This window comes from Lepus europaeus, chromosome 9, assembly GCF_033115175.1.
Source record: "Lepus europaeus isolate LE1 chromosome 9, mLepTim1.pri, whole genome shotgun sequence".
Lineage (NCBI taxonomy): Eukaryota > Metazoa > Chordata > Mammalia > Lagomorpha > Leporidae > Lepus > Lepus europaeus.
Window position 1 is genome coordinate 65,956,495 of NC_084835.1, and position 22,206 is coordinate 65,978,700.

General features: G+C 39.5%; 1 protein-coding gene across 3 annotated transcripts in view; it reads right to left on the reverse strand.

The window, feature by feature from the left end:
* Positions 1–22,206, reverse strand: part of SMCHD1 (structural maintenance of chromosomes flexible hinge domain containing 1) — a 168,198-nt gene that overhangs the window by 110,854 nt on the left and 35,138 nt on the right. For all 3 annotated transcript variants that reach the window (XM_062201421.1, XM_062201419.1, XM_062201420.1), the window contains exons 6-12: positions 19,276–19,390; positions 19,038–19,157; positions 12,301–12,467; positions 7,463–7,553; positions 6,288–6,498; positions 2,909–3,029; positions 2,651–2,834 (exon numbers count right to left, since the gene is read on the reverse strand). In XM_062201421.1, the coding sequence (XP_062057405.1) occupies positions 2,651–2,834; positions 2,909–3,029; positions 6,288–6,498; positions 7,463–7,553; positions 12,301–12,467; positions 19,038–19,157; positions 19,276–19,390 (1,009 nt within the window). The remainder of the gene's footprint in view (positions 1–2,650; positions 2,835–2,908; positions 3,030–6,287; positions 6,499–7,462; positions 7,554–12,300; positions 12,468–19,037; positions 19,158–19,275; positions 19,391–22,206) is intronic.

The following is a 22,206-nucleotide window of genomic DNA, read 5'->3' on the forward strand; positions in this document are numbered from 1 at the left end:
AATATTGTTTTCAACTTTTCTTTGTATCTATTTTTCAAAATTAGAAATCTAAAGATTATAAAGGAAAAAAATCAACCTATTGCAGATAACCTTTGAGAAGACCAAACTGCTTAATAAATGTTGGATAATTTAAGTCATATTATAAGAATAAATTCCAAGTGTGTTGTGTCTGAGTATTAACTCATGTCTACAAGACCTTTCTTGGTGGATAATTCATTAAAAGTATCTTAAACTTCTATGTCTCAGAATTTTCTTTAACAACAAAATTAATTTCAACATCTTGTAGGAATGACTGACTCTTAAATTATGGGCTATGTATTCTATTTACTGACCAGTAATTTTAAGTTGCTAATATAATAATCTAACTCTGAGGGCTGGTGTTGTGGTACATGGGTAAAGCCACTGCTTGTAACACAGGGATCCATATCAGAGTGCTGGTTCAAGTCCCAGCTACTCCACTTCCACAGTACATGGGATCCACATGGGGAACCTAGATGGACTTCTGGGCTCCTGGCTTTGGCTTGGACCAATCCCGACTACTGCAGCCATTTAGGGACTAAATCAGCAGATGGAAGGAAGATTGCTTTATTTCTTTCACTTCTGCTATCATTCTGCCTTCCAAATATATAAAATAAATCCCTTAACGAAATCAACTAATTTTTGGAAATTCAATATTAAACTACTGGAAAAGAAGTATCTAGTACAAGTCTGTGAGCTACGTGAGTAGAATAAAAGTAAACTAGTTTCATTCTTTTTGTTTGTTTTTTTAGATTTATTTTTACTTGAAAGGCAGAAAGTTACAGAGAGGCAGAGGCACAAAGAGAGAATCTTCCATCCACTGGTTCACTCTACAAATGGTCGCAAATAGCCAGAGCTACACTGATCCGAAACCAGGAGCTTCTTCCAGGTCTCCCATGTAGGTGCAGGGGCACAAGGACGTGGGCTATCTTTTACTGCTTCCCCAGGCCACAGCGGAGAGCTGAATCTGAAGAGGAGCAGCTGGGACTTAAACAGGTGCCCATATGGGATGCTGGCACTGGAGGCAGCAGCTTTACCTGCTACACTACAGCACCAGTACTTTATATTTAATTCTCTTAATGATTAGCTCTTAGCAATATATTTTTTAAAAAACATATTATTTATATTTATTTAAAAGGCAGAGTTACAGAGAGAGAGGGAAAGGGGGAGGGAGAGGGAGAGACATATAGATCTTCCATTTGCTCCCCCAATGGCTGCAATGGCCAAGACTGGGCCAGGCTGAAGCCAGGAGCCGAGAACTCCATCTGGGTCTCACACATGAGTGGCAGCAGCCCATGTATTTGGGCCATCTTCCATTGCTTTCCCAAGCACATTAGCAGAGAGCTGGATCAGAGGAGGAGCAGCTGGGACTCATATTGGTGCTCATATGAGATACCGGTGTCAGGGGTGGCAATTTACCTTGCTATACCTGTCCCATTTGATTTTTAAAAAAATGTCTTCGCAGAGGAAAACTACTTGTGTTAATCAATGCACATATTTTAATACTGACCCTTCTCAAGCCATCTTTTTTTTTTTTTTTTTTTTTTTTTTGACAGGCAGAGTGGATAGTGAGAGAGAGAGAGACAGAGAGAAAGGTCTTCCTTTTTGCTGTTGGTTCACCCTCCAATGGCTGCTGCGGCCGGCGCATCGCGCTGATCCAAAGCCAGGAGCCAGGTGCTTCTCCTGGTCTCCCATGCAGGTGCAGGGCCCAAGGACTTGGGCCATCCTCCACTGCCTTCCCGGGCCATAGCAGAGAGCTGGCCTGGAAGAGGGGCAACCGGGATAGAATCCGGCGCCCCAACCGGGACTAGAACCTGGTGTGTCAGCACTGCAAGGCGGAGGATTAGCCTGTTGAGCCACGGCACCACCCTCAAGCCATCTTTTAACCCAAGTATTTCATAGTTCTAACCGAGTCCTCAAGACTAAATTAAAATTGCCCAATTAGATCATTAATGTATAAACATAACTCATGAACAGATACACCTGTTCATACAGACTCTTATTAAGTAGATATGACTCTGTGGCTTCTATTCACCTTAAGGTTTTATTTTTGTTTTTTTTTTTTTTTTTTTAAAGATTGATTTATTTATTTGAAATTCAGAGTTACACAGAGAGAAAAGGAAGAGAGAGAGAGATAGAGAGAGGTCTTCCATCCGTTGTATCACAATGGGTTACAATGGCCAGAGCTGTGCCAATCCAAAGCCAGGAGCAAAGAGCTTCTTCAAGGTCTCCCACATGGGTGCAGGGGCCCATCTTTCATTGCTTTCCCAGGCCATAACAGAAAGCTTGATTGGAAGTGGAGCAGCTGGGACTTGAACTAGCGCCCATATGGGATGCCAGCACTGCAGGCAGCAGCTTTAACCGCTATGCCACAGCACCCGCCCCCTCTTCTTAAGGTTTTAATACCAAGATCCAACAAAAATATTTTATTCAAACATGGCCTAATCAGTTTGAAATCTCTGAACAAGATAAAAAATCGAATGAATGTTCACAAAAGAATTTTCAGATGCCACAGTCTTTTGATTAAATGAATTCCATGGTATGCAAAATAGCAGTAAAAATCTACACTACTGATATATTTTTAAGATAGGACATTTTCAAATATTCAAAAATGGATACTTAAAAATCATACCTGTCCATTCAAAATCCTTGTAAAAAGCGTGTTCTTGTCTTTCAGTTTTAGCTCAAGATCCATAAAAGTCAGTTTATTTGTGCTGACCTGGAATTTGTCATTAGTGAATAATGCACCAGATATTCTATTGTAGCATTCAATCGGTGCAAGCCCTCTCTTCTTGGGAGGGGTACACCAGTCAAAGCTAGAAAAGAACAAAGTATTAGCAAAAAGAAGATATTATACAACATTATAATTTTAGCAAAAATCATAACTTACTCTTCTACTGATGTATATGGTATTAATCGTCCATTCCAAAAACATTCAAAAATAGGCCTTTTCCCTCTTGCTGCTTTCTCAAGTATGAAACAATCATCATCATCATCTTCATCTTTTAATTCTAGATCAAAATAAATAAAAGATGCTTATGCTATACAGTATGAGTGATTATCAATTTCTATAAGTGAAATATTAAAGTTACTTCAGAGAAACACAACACAAACAATATTTCGAACTCTATATGACTTGAAGGTAGTTTTATTCTCTGTCCTACGAAAGACAGTATGTGGAAATTCCACATCACCAGTGATGCTTATCATTTAAAAGTCAGCAGCTGGGGCTGGTGCTGTGGTGCAGTGGGTTAACGCCCTGGCCTGAAGCTCCAGCGTCCCATATGGGTGCCGGTTGACCCGGCTGCTCCACTTCCAATCCAGCTCCCTGCTATGGCCTGAGAAAGCAATAGAAGATGGCCCAAGTCCTTGGGCTCCTGCACCCGCGTGGGAGACCCAGAAGAAGCTCCTGGCTCCTGACTTCGGATCGGCGCAGCTCCAGCTGTTACGTCCAATTGGGGAGTGAACCATCAGATGGAAGACCTCTCTCTCTCTCTCTTTCTGCCTCTCCTCTCTCTGTGTAACTCTTTCAAATAAATAAATAAATCTTTGGAAAAAAAAAAAGTCAACAGTTACATGATAATCAATCTGTGTTAAGAGTATAACACTAGGGACTGGGGCTGTGGTGCAGTGGGTTAATGCTCTGGCCTGAGCGCCTGTATCCCATATGGGCGACGGTTTGAGACCTGGCTGCTTCACTTCCAATCCAGCTCTCTGTTATGGCCTGGGAAAACAGTGGAAGATAGCCCAATCCTCAGGCCCCTGCACCCATGTGGGAGACCCGGAAGAAGCTCCTGGCTCCTAGCTTTGGATCAGCACAGCTCTGGCTGTTGCAGCCAATTGAGGAGTGAATCATCGGATGGAAGACCTCTCTCTCTCTCTCTCTGCGTAACTCTTTCAAATAAATAAATCTTTTTTTAAAAAAAAGATTATGTCCCACAGCAAAAACTTCCTTTCCTATAAATTTAGAAGCTTGAATTCTGTATTTAAATCAGTTTCAGGGATGGACATTTCATTGGGCAGCTAAATTCCAATTCAGACACATGTACCCCCACATTGTCTTACTAGGGCTTGATACCCAGGTCCAAATGCTGACTCTAGCTTTCTGCTAACGCAAACTTTAGAAAGCAGCAGTGATGCCTTAAGTAGCTGGGCTCCTGCCACCCATGTGGGAGGTCTGAATTACAATTTTTTGGGAAATGAAGCAGCAGATGGAAACTGACTCTTCCCCCTCCGTGTCTTTCTCTGCCTCTTAAACAGATAAATAAATAAATAAAAGAAGTTTCACAATTCTATCAGAATAAACATGCTCACATGAAAATATCTTACGAAATATGAAGGATATAGCAGGAGCAAATTTGCCTACTTTGGACAAATTAGTCAATATTACTAAATTTGAGTTTATATTAACTTATATTTTCAAAGACCATATTCAGATAAACATTAAATATGCATACAATTGGAATTGCACGGCATGGTATTATGCATCAAAGTCATAATCAGCACAGTTATGTTTCTCAGCAACATATTCTAATATACTCAAATAAATCAGGATCAAATATTATGATCCTGACATAATAACACTTTACTAAACTAGCATCAAGTCACCCACCTAAAGTAAAGCCCACTTCTCCCTCAAAGTTACCACAAGATATCTCTACGTAAAAGTTCCTTTCAATCTAACCAAATCATTTAGCTCTTAGGGGAAAACCTCCCTGATCATCATTTAACTTATTGGTTCTTATTATTGAAATATCATTAGAATTATCTTTATAGTATTTTGTCTATAAGCATACAAAAATTAGAAACGGCACATTAAACAGAGATCAGAGACCCAACAGAAAAGAAAGTCACTGTGTAATGCACTGAGTACTTTCTATATAATATATGTAACAGTTTGGCACTATTCTAAGGACTTGCCCCAGGTTCTTATTTAACCCTCACAACACCTCCAGAGGTAAGAACTACCATTCCCATCTTGCAGGTAAAGAAACTGAGGTAGAGGGGCTGGTGCTGTGGCATAGTAGGTAAAGCTGCCGCCTGCAGTGTTGGCATTCCATATGGGCACCAGTTCAAGTCCTAGCTGCTCCACTTTCGGTCCAGCTCTCTGCTACGGCCTGGAAAAGCAGTGGAGGATGGCCCAAGTCCTTGAGGCCCTGCACTCACATAGGAGACCTGGAAGAGACTCCTGGCTCCTGGCTTCAGATCGCCTCAGCTCTGGCCACTGTGGCCATTTGGGGAGTGAATCAGCAGATGGAAGACTTCTCTCACTGTCTCTGTCTCTCTGTAACTCTGCCTTTCAAATAAATAAATAAATCTTAAAAAAAAAAAAAAAAAGCAAGAATAGAAAGGAAGGGAAAAAAAAGAAACTGAGGTAGGGAGTAGTCTTTCCAAGTTATACACAAAACAAGGTGGCAAAGATGGTATTCAAATCGGGGAATCTCAATGAATAATCTACAAAATCAAGGATGTATCAAGAAAGTACTCTTGATGAGAAAATTTAATATAGCTAATGTTTCAACATTATCCAAAAATTCCACTAGGGTTTTAAGTGAAAGTAGAAGCTGATTCCAAAATTTAGAACAGCAGCAAGAAAGTCTCATCCTAAAGGTATCAGTAAACTGCAAGCCACATGTAAAAATGCAAACCAGTGCCTATTAGTAAACAATCCATACCTGTGTACTTAAAGGAACTTAATACATCATTAAAATGGTAATATAAACTATTGGGAAAATTGTAACATTCAATAATTGATGCTAGAAAACTGAACACCACATAGAAAATATTAAGTCAAATCCCTACCTCACTCTACACACAAAAAGTGAGAAAACAGATGCATTACCCATAAAATACCAAGATCTTTATATAATCTTGAGATATCATTTCAATATTAAGACAAAATCAGATATCATAAAGAGAAAACTGATATAACTACATTAAGTGTAAAACTTCTTTATAAATACTTACAAAGATAAAAGGAAGACAATATGGAAAATATATGAAGAATTAATATTATATACATTTAAAAGTTTGGCTCAGTAAGAGATCTAAAAGAAAAGAGCACTTTGTTAAGCCAGTGTTTCATTCACCTGGAGCTGAATACACATAAAAGAGTTTTAAAAATTATAAATACCAGCAACATAAGGTTTGCATATGAAAAAAACTTTATTTAACCTTAATGACTCAACTACTAACCATAATTTTAAAAACAAATCACTATTCTAAATTACAACTTCACATTCTGTAGCTAAGAGAACAGATTAACATACTTGATGGAAAGCATGGATCATCAGGGTAAGTTTCTTTATCATATAAGAATGGATGATATCGGATAATCCCTTCCACTACACCATCTCCTTCAACATGAGCCTTGAATTCAAAACTATCAGCTGCTTTGTTTACATATAATGTCTGCATGTCATCTTGTATATCCCTTAGGTTGACAATCTTAGGTGCCTTCCCTTTTTCAAACATAGAAATCTAAAAAAAAATAATAAAACAAAAATCATTATATTCTATGATGACTTTTTATACTCAGCTATAATTCAACAGAATAGGCAAAAACTACTTTTATTCATACAAGTAATCATGTAGCATTATGAAAACATAAACTTTATCTATGGGTTAAATAGCTTTAAGTAGAACCTCAATATTGAATATACCACTGAAAAATCAAAAGTAAACAAAGAAACAGCAAGTCTGATCCAAGGTTTCTTACTAGAAGTAGGAAATGGGACAACATTATACACAAAATTTTTTTAATGTGTGAGCAAGGATACTGAAAAGTGAATACTCAAGCATTCTGTGCTTTTAATCGTATATATCACTGTAAAACATCTATGAATAAAAGGAAAACTGTTATGTCCCTTTCATTTCTTGCTTCAAGGAATGATGTTCAGCAACAATTCATCTCTATAGGACAGAGAGGAGACAGAGAAAATAAGTATAAGTACTACAGTAGATAAAGATACAAATTGTTCAGGTTAGGCCACCTCTTGCAACTGCCAGCATCCCATGTCAGATCTGTGGGTCAAGCCCTAAGTGCACTGCCTGTGATCCAGTTCCTTGCTAATGCACTTGAGAAAGCAGAGGAAGATGATCCAAGTACTTGTGCCCCTGCCACCTACATGGGACACCCATTTGGAGTTCCAGGCTCTTCGCTTAAACCTGGCCCACTCCAGCTATTACAGCTACTTGGGGTGTGAACTCTCTCTCCCTCTCTCTGTCACTCTAAATAAATACAATAAATCTTAAAGAAATAAAAAGAAAAATACATCTTAAGAATATCTCATATTAGGATATCAAGCAATCAAAGTACTTTGGTAAAAGATAAGGAGAAGAGAAATTGTTTTGAATTACTTACTGATTTCTGTTACCTAGAGACCCTTAGGACTAAAAGAAACACCCAAAAATCTAATATTTTAAGATGAATTTTTAATCTTACTTCAATATCAATGTTGCTGAAAGGTCCAACTTCTTTTGACATACGAACTTCATTTCCTTTTGGTCCATGAATATAGTAATGATAAATATGCCTAAAATGCAGAAGGATAACAATACCTTTGAGTCACATATAAATTATAGTTCATATAAATTTCAACAAAAATTTTATAACTACTGTCAACAGTACTTATTAGGTGCCAAGTACAATATTAATTTAATAAAGTATCCCATTTAATGATAAAAAATTTTGAGATCCAGATATTATTATATCTCATTTTACAGATAAGAGAAATTGACACTGGGGCAAGATTTATGGCACAGCAGGTTAAGCCACTGCCTGCAATGACTGCATCCCATGTGAGCATGGGTTCAAGTCTCAGCTTCTCCACTTCTGATCCATCTCGTTGCTGAGGACCCTGGGAAAGCAGCAGAAGATGGCCCAAGTGCTTGAGCCCCTGCCATCTACATGGGAGACCAGGTTGGAATTCTGGGCTCCTAAATTCAGCCTGGCCCAACCCTGGCTATTGTGGATATTTGAACTTGCAGATGGAAGACCTCTTTCTCTCTCTCCCCCTCTCCCTCCCTCCCTTCCTTCCCCCCACTATCAGTAACTCTATCTTTCAAATAAATAAAAAATAAATATTTTTAAAAAGAAGAAACTGACACTGGAGATAAAGTAAGCAGTTATATAATCTTTCAAAGGACACAGAACTAGAGTTAGGGAGAGATGGGCTTCAACTCAGGGCTTTCCAACTTCAAAGCCCACATAGTTTACAATTCCAAGAAATACAGTTTATCAAATAAAAATTAGAAGGCAAGAGTCTTTAGATTCTAATTCTATTATAAGGGATCTTCCAGATAAGACTCACAACTTCAGAAATCCTTTCTATCTTTTTTGTAATGTAACACTTAAAAAAGATTATATCTGGTAGAATTACTCAGGACTATAAAATATTATATCTTTAGTTATTCCTCAAATAGAAATTTGAAATATTCTTTCACATGAATTTTAATTAAAGAATATGGAGCAAATATTTGGTTCAGTGTTTTAAGATACTGCTTGGAACATCTACATTCCATATCAGACTTTTTAGGCTCAACTCCTGCTTCCATTCTTGATTTCAGTATCTTGCTAAAGCCCACCCTGGGAGGCAGCAGGTGATGGCTTAAGTAGTTAGGTCTCCTGCTAGTCACAGGGGAGACCTAGACTGAGTGCCAGGCTCCTTGCTTTAACATGTCCCAGTCATGGCTATTGCGGACAATTGAGGAGTAAACTACTGGATGGGAAATATCTCTTTTCCTTTCAAATAAATAAAATAAACAAAAATGGTTTTTAAAAATCATTGTGATTTTACAAATAGTCTATTATCCTAATAACTTTTTACAATGCCTTTGAGATGAAAGGGGCATTGAAACAAAGCTGTTTAAGTCGCTGCCTACAACTGGTACTGCATATTGGAGCACTGGTTTGGATCACAGCTGCCCTGCTTCTGATCCCATTCCCTGCTAATGTGCCTGAGAAGGCAGCAGCAGATTGCCCAAATACTTGGGCTGTGGGAGATGTGAATGGAGTTCTGGTTCTTTTAAGACTGGTCGCAGTCCCGGCTGCTGCAGCCATTTGGGGAGTGAACTAGCAGACAGAAGATCTCTTCCTCTCTTTCTGATACCTTGCCTTTCAAATAAATGAAAACAAAAAATGCCTCTGAGACAGAAGGAAATCAGTGAAAACTTTCCACTCTTTAGACATCTCAAAATAAGTGTTAGCATCATAAACTATAAGTTTGTACCATCACATTAAAATCACTTTAAAAAGCTCAATAACTGTTTGAAAAGACTTATTTATAGAGTTCCATTCGCTGGTTCACTCTCCAAATGGCCCCAACAGCCCAGGCTGGGCCAGTCCAAACTAAGGCACTTGGAACTGAATCTGGATCTCTCACAGGGATGGCAAAGGCCCAAGTAGCTGCTTTCCCAGGCACATTAGCAGGGAGCTGGATAAGAAGCAAAGCAGCTGAGACTTGAACTAGCATTCGTAAGTGATGCCAGTGGCTTAACCCCTGCACCAGAACACTAGTCCCAAGAGCTTAACAATTGGGACTAGTGTTGTGGTGAAGTAGGTGAAGCTCCTCTTCTGACAATGGCATTCCATATTAGAGTGCTGATTCATTCCTGGCTGTTCTGCTTCTCTTGCAACTTCCTGATGATAAGCCTGGGAAAGCAGTGAAGAAAAATCCAAGTACATGGGATGCTGCTCCCACGTGGGAGACCTGAACGGTATTTCTGGCTCCTAGCTTCAGTCTGGTCTAACCCTGACTGTTGCAGTCATTTGGATAGTGAACCAGCAAATGGATGATCTTCTTCCCCCTCTGTCATTCTGTCTTTGAAATAAACCTGTTTTTAAAAAAACTTAAATATTTCAAAAATGATTAAGTTACTGGTTATTCTTTGTTGGACTGACAGCGTATTCTAATCTAGTGTTATGCTCAAAGTTCCTTCATTATAATGAAACTACAATTACAGGGCCGGCACCGTGGCTCACTTGGTTAATCCTCCACCTGTGGCACCGGCATCCCATATGGGCGCCGGGTTCTAGTCCCAGCTGCTCCTCTTCCAGTCCAGCTCTCTGCTGTGACTCAGGAAGGCAGTGGAGGATGGTCCAGGGGCTTGGGCCCCTGCACCCTCATGGGAGACCAGGAGGAATCACCTGGCTTCTGGCTTCGGATCGGCGCAGCGCATTGGCTGTAGCGGCCATCTTGGGGGTAAAGCAACGGAAGGAAGACCTTGCTCTCCCTATCTCTCTCTCACTGTCTAACTCTGTCAAATAATAATAATATAAAAAAAAAAAAAAAGAAACTACAATTACAAAATAGCTAATATACTTAGAAAATATATATTCAAAGTCTTATTTTAATACCTTGGACAGTAAGCAACAATATTCAAGAAGAAAAAAGGTAATCCTGAAAATCAAAATTTCCCCATAAAAGAGAAAAAGTTCAAACTTTTTTTAAAATACATTTATGTATACAAGAGAGAATCTCAAATTAAGGACATAGTCTTTCAGGTAAAATGTAAAAAAATATTTTAAAAAAATATGAATTTTGTACATATGTATACATTTTGCAAGATTCAATAATTCAAACTAATGCAAACTATGAAAACAATCCACTAAATAGTATTACCACGTAATTGCAGTAGAGCAGTAGGGAACATTTTTTCTGCCAAGGACCATTTAGATATTTATAACATCATTCATAAGTCATACAAAATTATCACTTAAAAATTAGCTTGCTATAGATTTATTGAATTCTGAGTCCCACCTGTGGTTGCCTTGGCAGGGCAGACCAAATAAGTTCACAAGCCTTATATGGTCCATGGGATGGATATTCCCCACTCTTGAAGAAACTTACATTCTTTTGACTTGGTCTAATTGTACAAATACTTCCTAGAAATTCTAATGAAAAATATACACAATGACTTTATTTTCAGTATACTGATATATCATACATGCATGTGTGTATGTTTTTATTATAATAGGCTTGATGTCTTCATTTGATAAATATTTAATAATTTGCTTTTATTTGAAAGGTAGAGTAGGAAAGAGAGGGGGAGTGAAAGGGGGAGAGAGGAAGAGGGAGAGAGAGGGAGAGGGAGAGGGAGAGAGAGATCTCTCATCTGCTGGTTCATTCCCCAAATGGCCTACAATATCAAGGCTGGGCCAGGTCAATGGCAGGTGCCAAGAACCTAATTCGGGTCTTCCACATGGGTGGCAGGCATTGAGTTCATGTGCTATCACCTGCTGCCTCCCAGGATTTACAGCATCAAGAAGGCTAGATTTGAACCAGAGATACAATCTGAACCCCAGCACTCTTTATGTGGGTTGCAGATGGACCTACTGATGGCTTAACTACTGTCCCCAACACCTGCCCATAACATTTATTGAACATCTACTATATAGTATTTATTCATCTGGACACTGGGGATGTGGCAGTGAATTAAAACAGACATCCCAGTAGGAAAAAAACAAAAATCAAAATATAAGGTCCTGTAGCATAGTAAATTAAGCATCTGCCTACGGCACTGGCTTCAGATAGGGGCGCTGGTTTGACTCCCGGCTGCTCCACTTCCGATCCACCTCTCTACTATGGCCTGGGAAAGCAACAGAAGATGGTCCAAGTGCTCAGGCCCCTGCATCCACGCAGGAGACCTGGAAGAAGCTCCTGGCTTCTAACTTTGGATCGGCCCAGCTTCAGCCATTGCGTCCATTTGGGGAGTGAACCAGCAGGTGGAAGCTCTGCCTCTGCCTCTAAAATAAATAAATGTGGCCCAAGGGCTTGGTCCCCTGCACCCACATGGGAGACCTTGAAGAAGCTCCTGGCTTCGGATCAGCCCAGCTCCAGCCATTGTGGCCATTTGGGGACGTGAACCAGCTCTGTCTCTCCCTCTCTGCAACTCTGCCTTTCAAAATAATAAATAATTTTTTAAAATGTAAATAAATAAATATATATATAAGGTATAGAAGATTAAGATAGGTGCTATGGAAAAGAAACACAAAAGGGGGATATAAGAGTGACAGTGTCAAATCTGATAAATTATGAAGCCCATTTTTAACTTTATAATAGGTGTCAAAATTTATATGCCTAAAAATAAGGCTCAGTATACTACAGGTGACCGATCTAACAATATTACAGGATGAATAATGGAAAATCATTTTTAACACCAACATCAGAGACCCAGATATCATATTGAAGAGAAGGAATTGGAACAAAAATGATACCAAGTAGACTTCAATGTATCCACATTATTTTGTCTTAAAAAAGCTAAACAGTAATATTTACTTACGCTAACTGTCGCGTCCAAAGATGGAAATAGTTTTTCAAGTACTGTATGTGCTCTGGCTGTACTCCTGTGATAACCACAGCAGTAAAACTATCTTTTTCTTTCTCCTCTATGATAAGATTATGTAGAAATCTTTCATCATCATTTGTAATGTGAACAGAATCAGATGGCTGTAAGTAAATATAAATACAGCACATTAATTATCTAAACTATAATCATACAAATAACTATTACATCAAATTTTAATGTGATTTCAGTTGAATAGTTTCAGAAACAGACTTTCAAAAAACTTTTGGAGAAAACTGACCCCATGTAACAAGCTGAGTGTGTGACAAAACTGTGAGTACAAGGGAATCATCACATAACACTAACCTGGCAAAGAGAAAGAATATCCTAACTCATAATACAGAATGAACATTAGAAACACAAAGGAATAGTAAAAGACAAATACTTAGTTTTCAAAGGCCAATAAGGGGGAAGTGAACTTACCCTAAGGTGGAATAGGTCCTTGGTTGGGATATCTAACACTTAATTTAGGGAGAATGAAACCGAGCCCTACATGCTCAAGAAAACTAGGTGGCAGGCAACACATACAACTAGCTTAGCCCAAAAACACTGTGTTTAAAGAAAAGTAAAATCGGCCGGCGCCACAGCTCACTTGGCTAATCCTCCGCCTGCGGCGCCAGTACCCTGGGTTCTAGTCCCGGTTGGGGCGCCGGTTCTGTCCCGGTTGCTCCTCTTCCTGTCCAGCTCTCTGCTGTGGCCTGGGAGTGCAGTGGAGGATGGCACAAGTCTTTGGGCCCTGCACCCGCATGGCAGACCAGGAGAAAGCACCTGGCTCCTGGCTTCGGATCGGCGCAGTGCCGGCCATAGCAGCCACTGGGGGGGCGGGGGACCAATGGAAGGAAGACCTTTCTCTCTGTCTCTCTCTCTTTCTAACTCTGCCTGTCGAAAAAAAAAAAAAAGACATTAAAAAAAAGTAATTGGATTCCTGCCACTCATGTGGGAGACCTGGATTGAGTTCCCAGCTTCAGTGCTGGCCCAGCCCCAGCTATAGCCATTGTAGCCATTCAAGGAGTAAAGCAGCAAATGGAAACTCTGTCTCTCTGCTTCTTAAATAAATTAAAGAGAAGTAAAATCATCTTGGGCACCAGTTTACTTTTAGAGACTATCTAGAGTCTGTGATAAAGAATTTCAAGTAAAAGTCTGTATGTTAAAAATAAATTGAATGAGCCGGCGCCGCAGCTCACTAGGCTAATCCTCCGCCTTGCAGCGCCGACACACCAGGTTCTAGTCCCGGTCGGGGCACCGATCCTGTCCCGGCTGCCCCTCTTCCAGGCCAGCTCTCTGCTGTGGCCCGGGAGTGCAGTGGAGGATGGCCCAAGTCCTTGGGCCCTGCACCCCATGGGAGACCAGGAGAAGCACCTGGCTCCTGCCATCGGATCAGTGCGGTGCGCCGGCCACAGCGCACTACCGCAGCGGCCATTGGAGGGTGAACCAACGGCAAAAGGAAGACCTTTCTCTCTGTCTCTCTCTCACTGTCCACTCTGCCTGTCAAAAATAAAAATAAATAAATAAATAAATAAATTGAATGAATATATATAATATGCTGCTATTGATTTAAAAAATTATCATAATAATGATATACACTTATCTATCATCTCTAACAAATTGATTTTCTTTTTAAAATAAGTATGCATGACTGTTTTTTTTTAGAAAGCTTTTATTTAATGACTACAAATTTCATAGGTACAGCTTTAGGAACATAGTGGTTCTTCCCCCCACACCTGCCCTCTCACTCCTACTTCCATCCATTCTTAAGATTTATTTTTAATTATCTTTATATACAGAAGACCAACTCTATTTAAGTAAAGATTTCAATAGTTTGCACCCACACGGACAGATAAAGTATAAAGTACTGTTTGAAGACAAGTTTTACAGTTAACTTTCATAGTACAACTCATTAAGGACAGAAGTCCTACAAAGGGAGTAAGTGCACAGTGACTCCTGTTGTTGATTTAACAACCGACACTCTTATTTAAGTTGTCAATGATCACCGGAGGCTCTTGTCACGAACTGTCAAGGCTATGGAATCCTTTTGAGTCCATAAACTCCATCAGTGTGATTACTTTCTTAATAAAAACACACCTTTCCAAATTATCCTAATGCTTCTCTACAAAATAAATTATTAATGTTGCAGCTATACTACATATAAGTAATATTTTCTCTACACTGCAAGTTAGCAGATTAGGTTGGATTTATTAATGATGAAACTTCATTAATCAAATATTTACCAAGCACCTTCTATAAATTCTATGCCTCAACCTGGGTCCAAGGAAAACCAGGCTCAAGATAAATAGGACAGTGGGCTGGTGCTGTGGTATAATGGGCTAAGCTTCCGCGTTCAGCAGCAGCATCCCATATGGGTGCCAGTTCTAGTCCCAGCTGTTCCTCTTCCATCCAGCTCTCTGCTTATGGCCTGGGAAAGCAGTAGAAGATGGCCCAAATGCTTGGGCCCCTGCACCTGCATAGGAAATATAGAAGCTCCTGGATTCTGGCTTTGGATTGGCCCAGTTCTGGCCACTCTGACCATTTGGGGAGTGAACCAGTGATGGAAGAGTTTGTCTCTCACTCTGTGACTCCAGCTCTCAATTAAAAATTTAAAAAAAATTTTTTTTAAAAAAGATAAATAATACAGTACCTTTGCTTTCTACAAATCCCAACTGGTAGGAGATGGGAAAAAAAACTATTTAAAAACAAGCTATTTATAAAGATATAAACTAGTGGCTGTAGAGGTTAAAAGAAAAAAAGAATAAGTTACCCAGCAGAAGACTGAAAAAGAACATCTCAGACATAACAGAACATGAAAGATTTGAGGTTAAAAAGAAACAATGTAGTTCAGAATACATGATAAACATGATGACTAACAAGGCAAGAAATCTGAATTTGGAGCAGTAGAAAGTAGGTGAACAGTAAACAAAACAAAAGGGGGGGGGGTCAGATCCGCGGCTCGCTAGGCTAATCTTCTGCCTGCGGCACCGGCACCCCGGGTTCTAGCCCCGGTTGGGGCGCCGGTTCTGTCCCGGTTGCTCCTCTTCCTGTCCAGCTCTCTGCTATGGCCCGGGAGTGCAGTGGAGGATGGCCCAAGTGCTTGGGCCCTGCACCCGCATGGGAGACCAAGAGGAAGCACCTGGCTCCTGGCTTCAGATCGGCACAGTGCACCAGCTGCAACCTGCCGGCCATAGAGGTCACTTGGGGGGTGAACCAATGGAAAACGAAGACCTATCTCTGTTTCTCACACTGTATAATTCTGCCTGTCCAAAAAAAAAAGGGGGTGGTGGTGGTTTTAAGCGGAATTAAATGTGGTAGTAATTAACAACAAGGATTGCCAGGGGATGTCATTAACTAAAAAATACTTGGGACTAAGAGGAAAGGGAGGGAATAAGAAAGGCTTATAGATAATATTTGGTTTCAAGTATGTCAAAAGTGAATTATTTCTGGAGCACTGGGCAAGCACATCTGACTGAATCTTGCAATGGTGTCATGCTGGATATAGTTGGTCAGTATTAATCACCCATTCCTACTTTCTTTCATTGTATCCTTTTGGACTTAAGAGGCTGGCAAGCTGAAAAAGTACATTTCTCAGATTCCCTTGCAACTGGGAGTTGTGGATACAAATTAGGTTCCACTATGTAGATGTACTTACTAGCCAAAGATATGGAAGACAAAATGAGGCACAGGCTATATCCTGAAGTTTTTTTAAAATGGTTTTCTGTTATCATACAAGATACTGAATGACCAGTAATCAGGTTCTAGTTTTAGAGTGTTTTCAAAAGCCACTAGCAGCACTCATTATGGCCAGAAAATCTGTGCTCCAGTGTTTAAGGAACTGTGGCACTGAGATCCTTCCATCTGTTCTTAGGTCACAAATAAGGAAATAAGCTCCTGAATTCCAGTCTCAGAGGTCGTCCTTCAATTTCATGATTATGGCAGATAGCCACATCATCCTTCAAGGGTCAGTTCAGAGTGTCCAAGCATTGTTCCAGGAAACTGAGCCAGCACTTCATTCATCCAGCTCTTCAAATCATAAGCTCCCAATTTTCTTTATTAATCCTTTTCTGTTTAAAATATCTAGATGGTCTGTTTTCTTTACTAAGCCTATCAATGGATTCAATGTTTTGATATCAATTAAATGTCAAATTCCATGTCTTGATCTTAAAAGTTCAGAAAAAACAGATGAGAATTGTCACTATTTGAGTGATACACAAACTAAATGGCTTCCAAAAGTTCATGCAAAAAATGAGGTTAAAAAATAATGCAAATTTTCCAAGACCACCCAAATATATATATAGAAAAAGCAAGACTGCTTACTATAGGCAAAAAAACACCAATTCCATCCACATTCCGACAACCAAAAACAGATCAGAAATGGAAGAGTCCAACAGAAAATCTAGAATGGACTGCTCAGCAAAAGACGATAACCAGGTACTTACTGGTACCCATGAAATGCTTGTTGGGGTAAACTAAGCACAAAACATAGGAAAGGCTGGCAGAGGAAAAAGGTGATCCAAGAGACCTGGGTTCTATTCAAGCATTTTTAAAACATAGTTTTAAAAATCATCGATTATACTCTCAATTCTAATTTTTCACTAGTTTTAAAATGGCAAGGAATAGTTCCGCTAATTTACTTTTTAGGGCTTTGTGATGGCAAGGTAAGTTGGAATACTGTTACGTAAATAAAAATATATAATTTGTTAAATAAACTCAACGAGCTTAAACAGAAAAAAGGTAGGATAAACAAAAGTAGTTTCCAGAGCAGTGGGCATGTTAAAATCAAGAAAAAGGGCCGGCGCTGCGGTGTAGTGGAAAAAGCTGCCACCTGCAGTGCCATATATGTGGGATGCCAGTTTGAGTCCTGGCTGCTCTATTTCCGATCCAGCTCTATGCTAAGGCCTGGGAAAGTAGCAGAAGATGGTCCAAGTCCTTGGGCCCCTGTACCTGTGTGGCAGACTCAGAAAAGCTCCTGGCTCCTGGCTTTGGAATGGCTTACATCTGGCCGTTGTGGCCACTTGGGGAATGAAGCTGATGGAAGACCTCTCTCTCTGCCTCTGCATAAATCTGCCTTTCAAATTAATAATAAATCTTTTTTAAAAATTATGAGAAAAAAATCAATAACATGAAGACAAAACTTCAGCTTATGAGTGATAAAAGAAAAAGTATAATTTTCAATTATTAAACTACCAACATTTTGTTGCCATTTCCAACTTCTCATTCTGTCAAAAGATAAGGATCAGACAGGCATTCCAAATTGGTGGAAGTGTATTTTACTTGAGTTCTGAGCAATTCTGGAGTATTCATCACTAACATTTTAAAAGTTCAAATTCATTGTTTAAACTATTAAGAATCTAATGATTGAGGCTGACATTATGGCACAGCGGTTTCTCCACTTCATTTCTACAATTACTATACTGCAAAGTTTTTTTTTCCCCCAAAGAAACCTTTTGTTTAAGGAATTTTACAAAGTTCATGCATTTCATAAGTACAACATAAGGAATATAGTGATTCTTCCCACCATATCTGCCCTCCGACCCACACTCCAACCCCACCTCCTCCTCCTCAATCTCCCATTCCCAGTCCCATACTCCACTAAGATCCATTTTCAATTAACTTTATACACAGAAGACCAACTCTACACAAAGAGTTCAATAATTTGCATGAAAAAAACAAAACAAAACTGAAAACTGTTCCTCAAAAGTTGAGATAAAGGCTGTTCAAAGTCATTGCATCTCAAAGCTAATTTCACTTTTTTTCTTTTTAGAAACTTAATTTCAGTGAAGTGCCCAAGAATGATATCTTTTGTGAGCACTCAGACATAAATATAACTTATGAGACATAAGAATGTCCTCCACTTAATACATTAAAAGAAAGTAAGTTCTTAAGAACAATTTTATCATTAATTAAGGTAGCACAACCTAAGAAAACAAGCAATGGAGCTGGACACTTAGGCATAACTAAAACTTAAGTGACATAAGAATATCCTCCACTCAATACATTAAAACAAATCTTTTAAAATCTTTGAAAACAAGTTTCATCGTTAACTCTCATAATACAACTCTTTAAGGACAGAGGTCATGCATGGGAAGTTAGTGTACAGTGACTCCTATTGTTAATTTAACAACTAACACTCTTATGTATATCAGTGATCTCTCTAGACTCTTGACATGAGCTGCCTAGGCTTTCAATCCACAAACTCCATTAGTATTTAGACAAGGCCATAAACAAAGTGGAGGCCCTCTCCTCCCTTCAGAGAAAAGTACATCCTTCTTTGACAACCACTACTTCCCACTGGGGTCTCACTCACCAAGGTCCTTCATGTAGGACATTTTTTTGCCACAGTGTCTTGGCTTTCCATGCCTGAAATGCTCTTCTGAGCTTTTTAGCCAGACCAGAATGCCTTAAGGGCTGATTCTGAGGTCAGAGTGCACAGCAAAAATTTTTGAAACTGAAATTCAGACCAAGGAAAACATTTTACAATCTAATGAGCAATTTACATAAAGTTTAGTAGGCTCTAATGGCCAAAGAAGCATATAAATGATAATTCTTACTCACGTGAGTAAAAGAGAAAGAATGAAAAAATAATTCATCTTTAAATCTTCAAGTTTTAAAACATTATCTTAGAAATTAGAAACAAAGTTCTGTCAAAAGGAATAAATTCAATTATGAATTAACAAAGACTGTACCTTTCTATTTCTAATATATCCACTATATATTGCTTCTTTATTTTTCTCCTTCTTCTCAAAATCTTCCTTAGAAAGCACAAGCTCATGAACATCCTGTGAGCCTGCAGGTTTGCTTATCATCTGTTAAATATTAAAAAGAATACTTTAGAAATTCCTATAAGTTAAACTGATTAACACATTTATATAAGTCAACCTCAAAATATATTGGTTAACTTTCATTTGTAAGAAATGTACTTACTCTGGCTGACTGTCCAACAAAGAAAACAGCCTGCTTGCCCCCAACACCAAAATAGGAAATATCACTATTTAAACTGCGTGGCACTGGTACTGGACGAACATATCCTGAATGGTCACTAAAATAAAACATTATATTAAAACAGTGGTATTTAAAAAGCTCTTTAAATTTACTAAGTATTAACAAAATGATCCCTAAGCCACCTAACATTTCTAATTCAAAGTTGAAAGAATCTAGGATAAAAGTAAAGACACTTTCCAGTAAGTGGTACTCAAAGTGTACTCCCCATATTAGCCATATCAAATTCAACTAAAACTAAAGAAATATAAATTTAGGGGGCCAGCATTGTGGTGTAGCAGGTAAAGCTGTCACCAACAATGCCAGCAACCCATATGGATGCCAGTTTGTGTCCCAGCTGCTCCACTTCCCATCTAGTTCCCTGCAGATGGCCCGGGAAAAGCAACTAAAGATGGCCCACATTCTTTATCCCCTGCCACCCACATGGGAGACCCAGATGAAACTCCTGGCTCCTGGCTCTGGCCTAACCTAGCCCCAGCCATTGCAGCCATCTGGAGAGTGAACCAGCAGTTGGAAGATCTCTCTTTTTCTTTGTAAGTCTTTCAAAGAAATAAATAAATCTTAAAAAAAAAAAAAAATACAAAGATATCCAAATTCTTGAGCCTGAAAAGGTCCCAGAAAACAGAACTCCATCTCCTTTCCATATATATCCTTATGGTCTAGTATCTTCCTTTCAAAATTTGCTTCTTCAAAGCTTACTAAAATATTGTGTGGAAAAAAAGGAGAATTTAGCAAAGGAAATCCTCCTTTGCATTTATCAGGACAAATGAAAAGCTCAGAGGGAATTTTCTACCACGCGATAACTACACTCTAGACAGGAGGTACCATTGGTCTTTCAAAACACAGGTAACGCTGCCACAGACAACATTTGCAACTATCAAAAATAAACAGAACTGAGGATGAGACTTGAACCCATTATTAAGTCAATGGAAAGTTAAAAAGCAGCCATGTCATAGCTGGGAAGAATTACAATTAGGAAGGAAGGGGGCTGACATTGTGGCACAGTGGTTAAGCTACAGCTTGAACACTGGCATCCTAAACTGCAGAGCCAGTTTAAATCCCAGCCATTCTACTTCTGGGCCAGATCCCCGATAATGCACCTGGGAAGGAATGAGATGATAGTCCAAGTACTTGGGCCCCACCACCCATGTGGGAGACCTGGATGGAGTTCCTGGCCCAACCATAGGTGTTGTGGCCATTTGGGGAGTGAATCAGCTTGATGGAAGAGCTCTCCTCTCTATCTCTCCCTTCTCTCTGATATTCTTTCAAATAAATAAATGAACTTTTTTTTTTTTTTTTTTTTTTTTTTTGCCAGGCAGAGTTAGACAGTGAGAGAGAGAGAGACAGAGTTATGGACAGCAAGAGAGACAGAGAGGTCTTCCTTCCGTTGGTTCACTCCCCTAATGGCTGCCATGGCCGGCGCTGTGCCGATCCGAAGCCAGGAGCTGGGTGTTTCCTCCCGGTCTCCCATGCGGGTGCAGGGGTCCAAGCACTTGGGTCATCCTCCACTGCACTCCCGGGCCACAGCAGAAAGCTGGACTGGAAGAGGAGCAACCAGGACTAGTACCCAGTGCCCCAACTGGGACTAGAACCCGGTGTGCCGGCGCCGCAGGTGGAGGATTAGCCTAGTGAGCCATGGTGCCGGCCCATGAACATATTTTTAAAAGAGAATTAGGAAGATAACAGTCAAATAATTTACCAAAAAAAAGAAAACTGAAAATATGAAAGTGAGATTAAAAGACATGAATGACTAAAGGAAGATGTAAGACACAAGTTTAAACAGAGCTAGAAAAAGAGAGAATGGGTTAACAGCTGCAAATATATTGAACCAGTAAGATACTGCCCCAAGAACCAGAAAGACCAAAAGAAAAAAGATGATAAACAAAAAAAAAAAAATCCACAATACTATAAACACCAAAAACAAACAAAAAAACTACAAAATTGCCTGACAAACCAAGTTAGAAGACTTTAACAGCAATGGTATTTTTAAAGTATATTTTTATTTATTTTTTATTTTATTTGTTTGTTTACTTGAAAGTCAGAGTTACACAGAGAGAGAAGGAGCACTGGTTCACTCCCCAATTGGCTGCAACAGCCAGAGCTTCACTGATCCGAAGCCAGGAACCTGGAGCTTCTTCCAAGTCTTCCAATGTGGGTGCAGGGGCCCAAGGATTTGGGCCATCCTCTATTGCTTTCCCAGGTCATAGCAGAGAGCTGAATCAGAACTGGAACAGCCGGGCTTGAACTGGCGCATAGATGGGATGCCAGCGCTGCCACAGCGCTGGCCCCAGCAATAGTATTAAACTGTGAAATATTATCTCCATGGTGACCAGAAAATACCTGTCAACCTAGAGTTGTGAAATACTTTAATAAAGAATTTACAAATAAAAACACTTGAACACTATCACACCGTGTTAGAATGCTTGGGATCAAGTCCTGCCTCTGCCATCCAATTGAGCTTCCTGATAATATACTTCTGGGAGGCAGCAAATGATGACTTGGGTTCCTGCCACCCATGTGGAAAACCCAGATGGAGTTCCTGGCTCCTGGCTTCAACCTAGCCTAGCCCTAGTTGTCACAGGTATTTGGGAAGTAAACCAGCAGATGGAAGCCTATCTTTGCCTTTCAAATAAAAAATAAAAATGTATTTAAAAAGTATGGTTGGCAAAGTAGAATGTATAAATTATGGAATTTCTAATAAGTCAGCCTTTAATGATTGCAGCCATTTAGGGAGTGAACCAGCAGATGCAAGACCTCTCCTTCTGCTCTCATTCTGTTTCTCTAGAACTCTGCCCTTCAAATAAATAAAATAAATCTTTAAAAAAGTGAGTAGTAAGAGCTAACATGTTCTAAAGT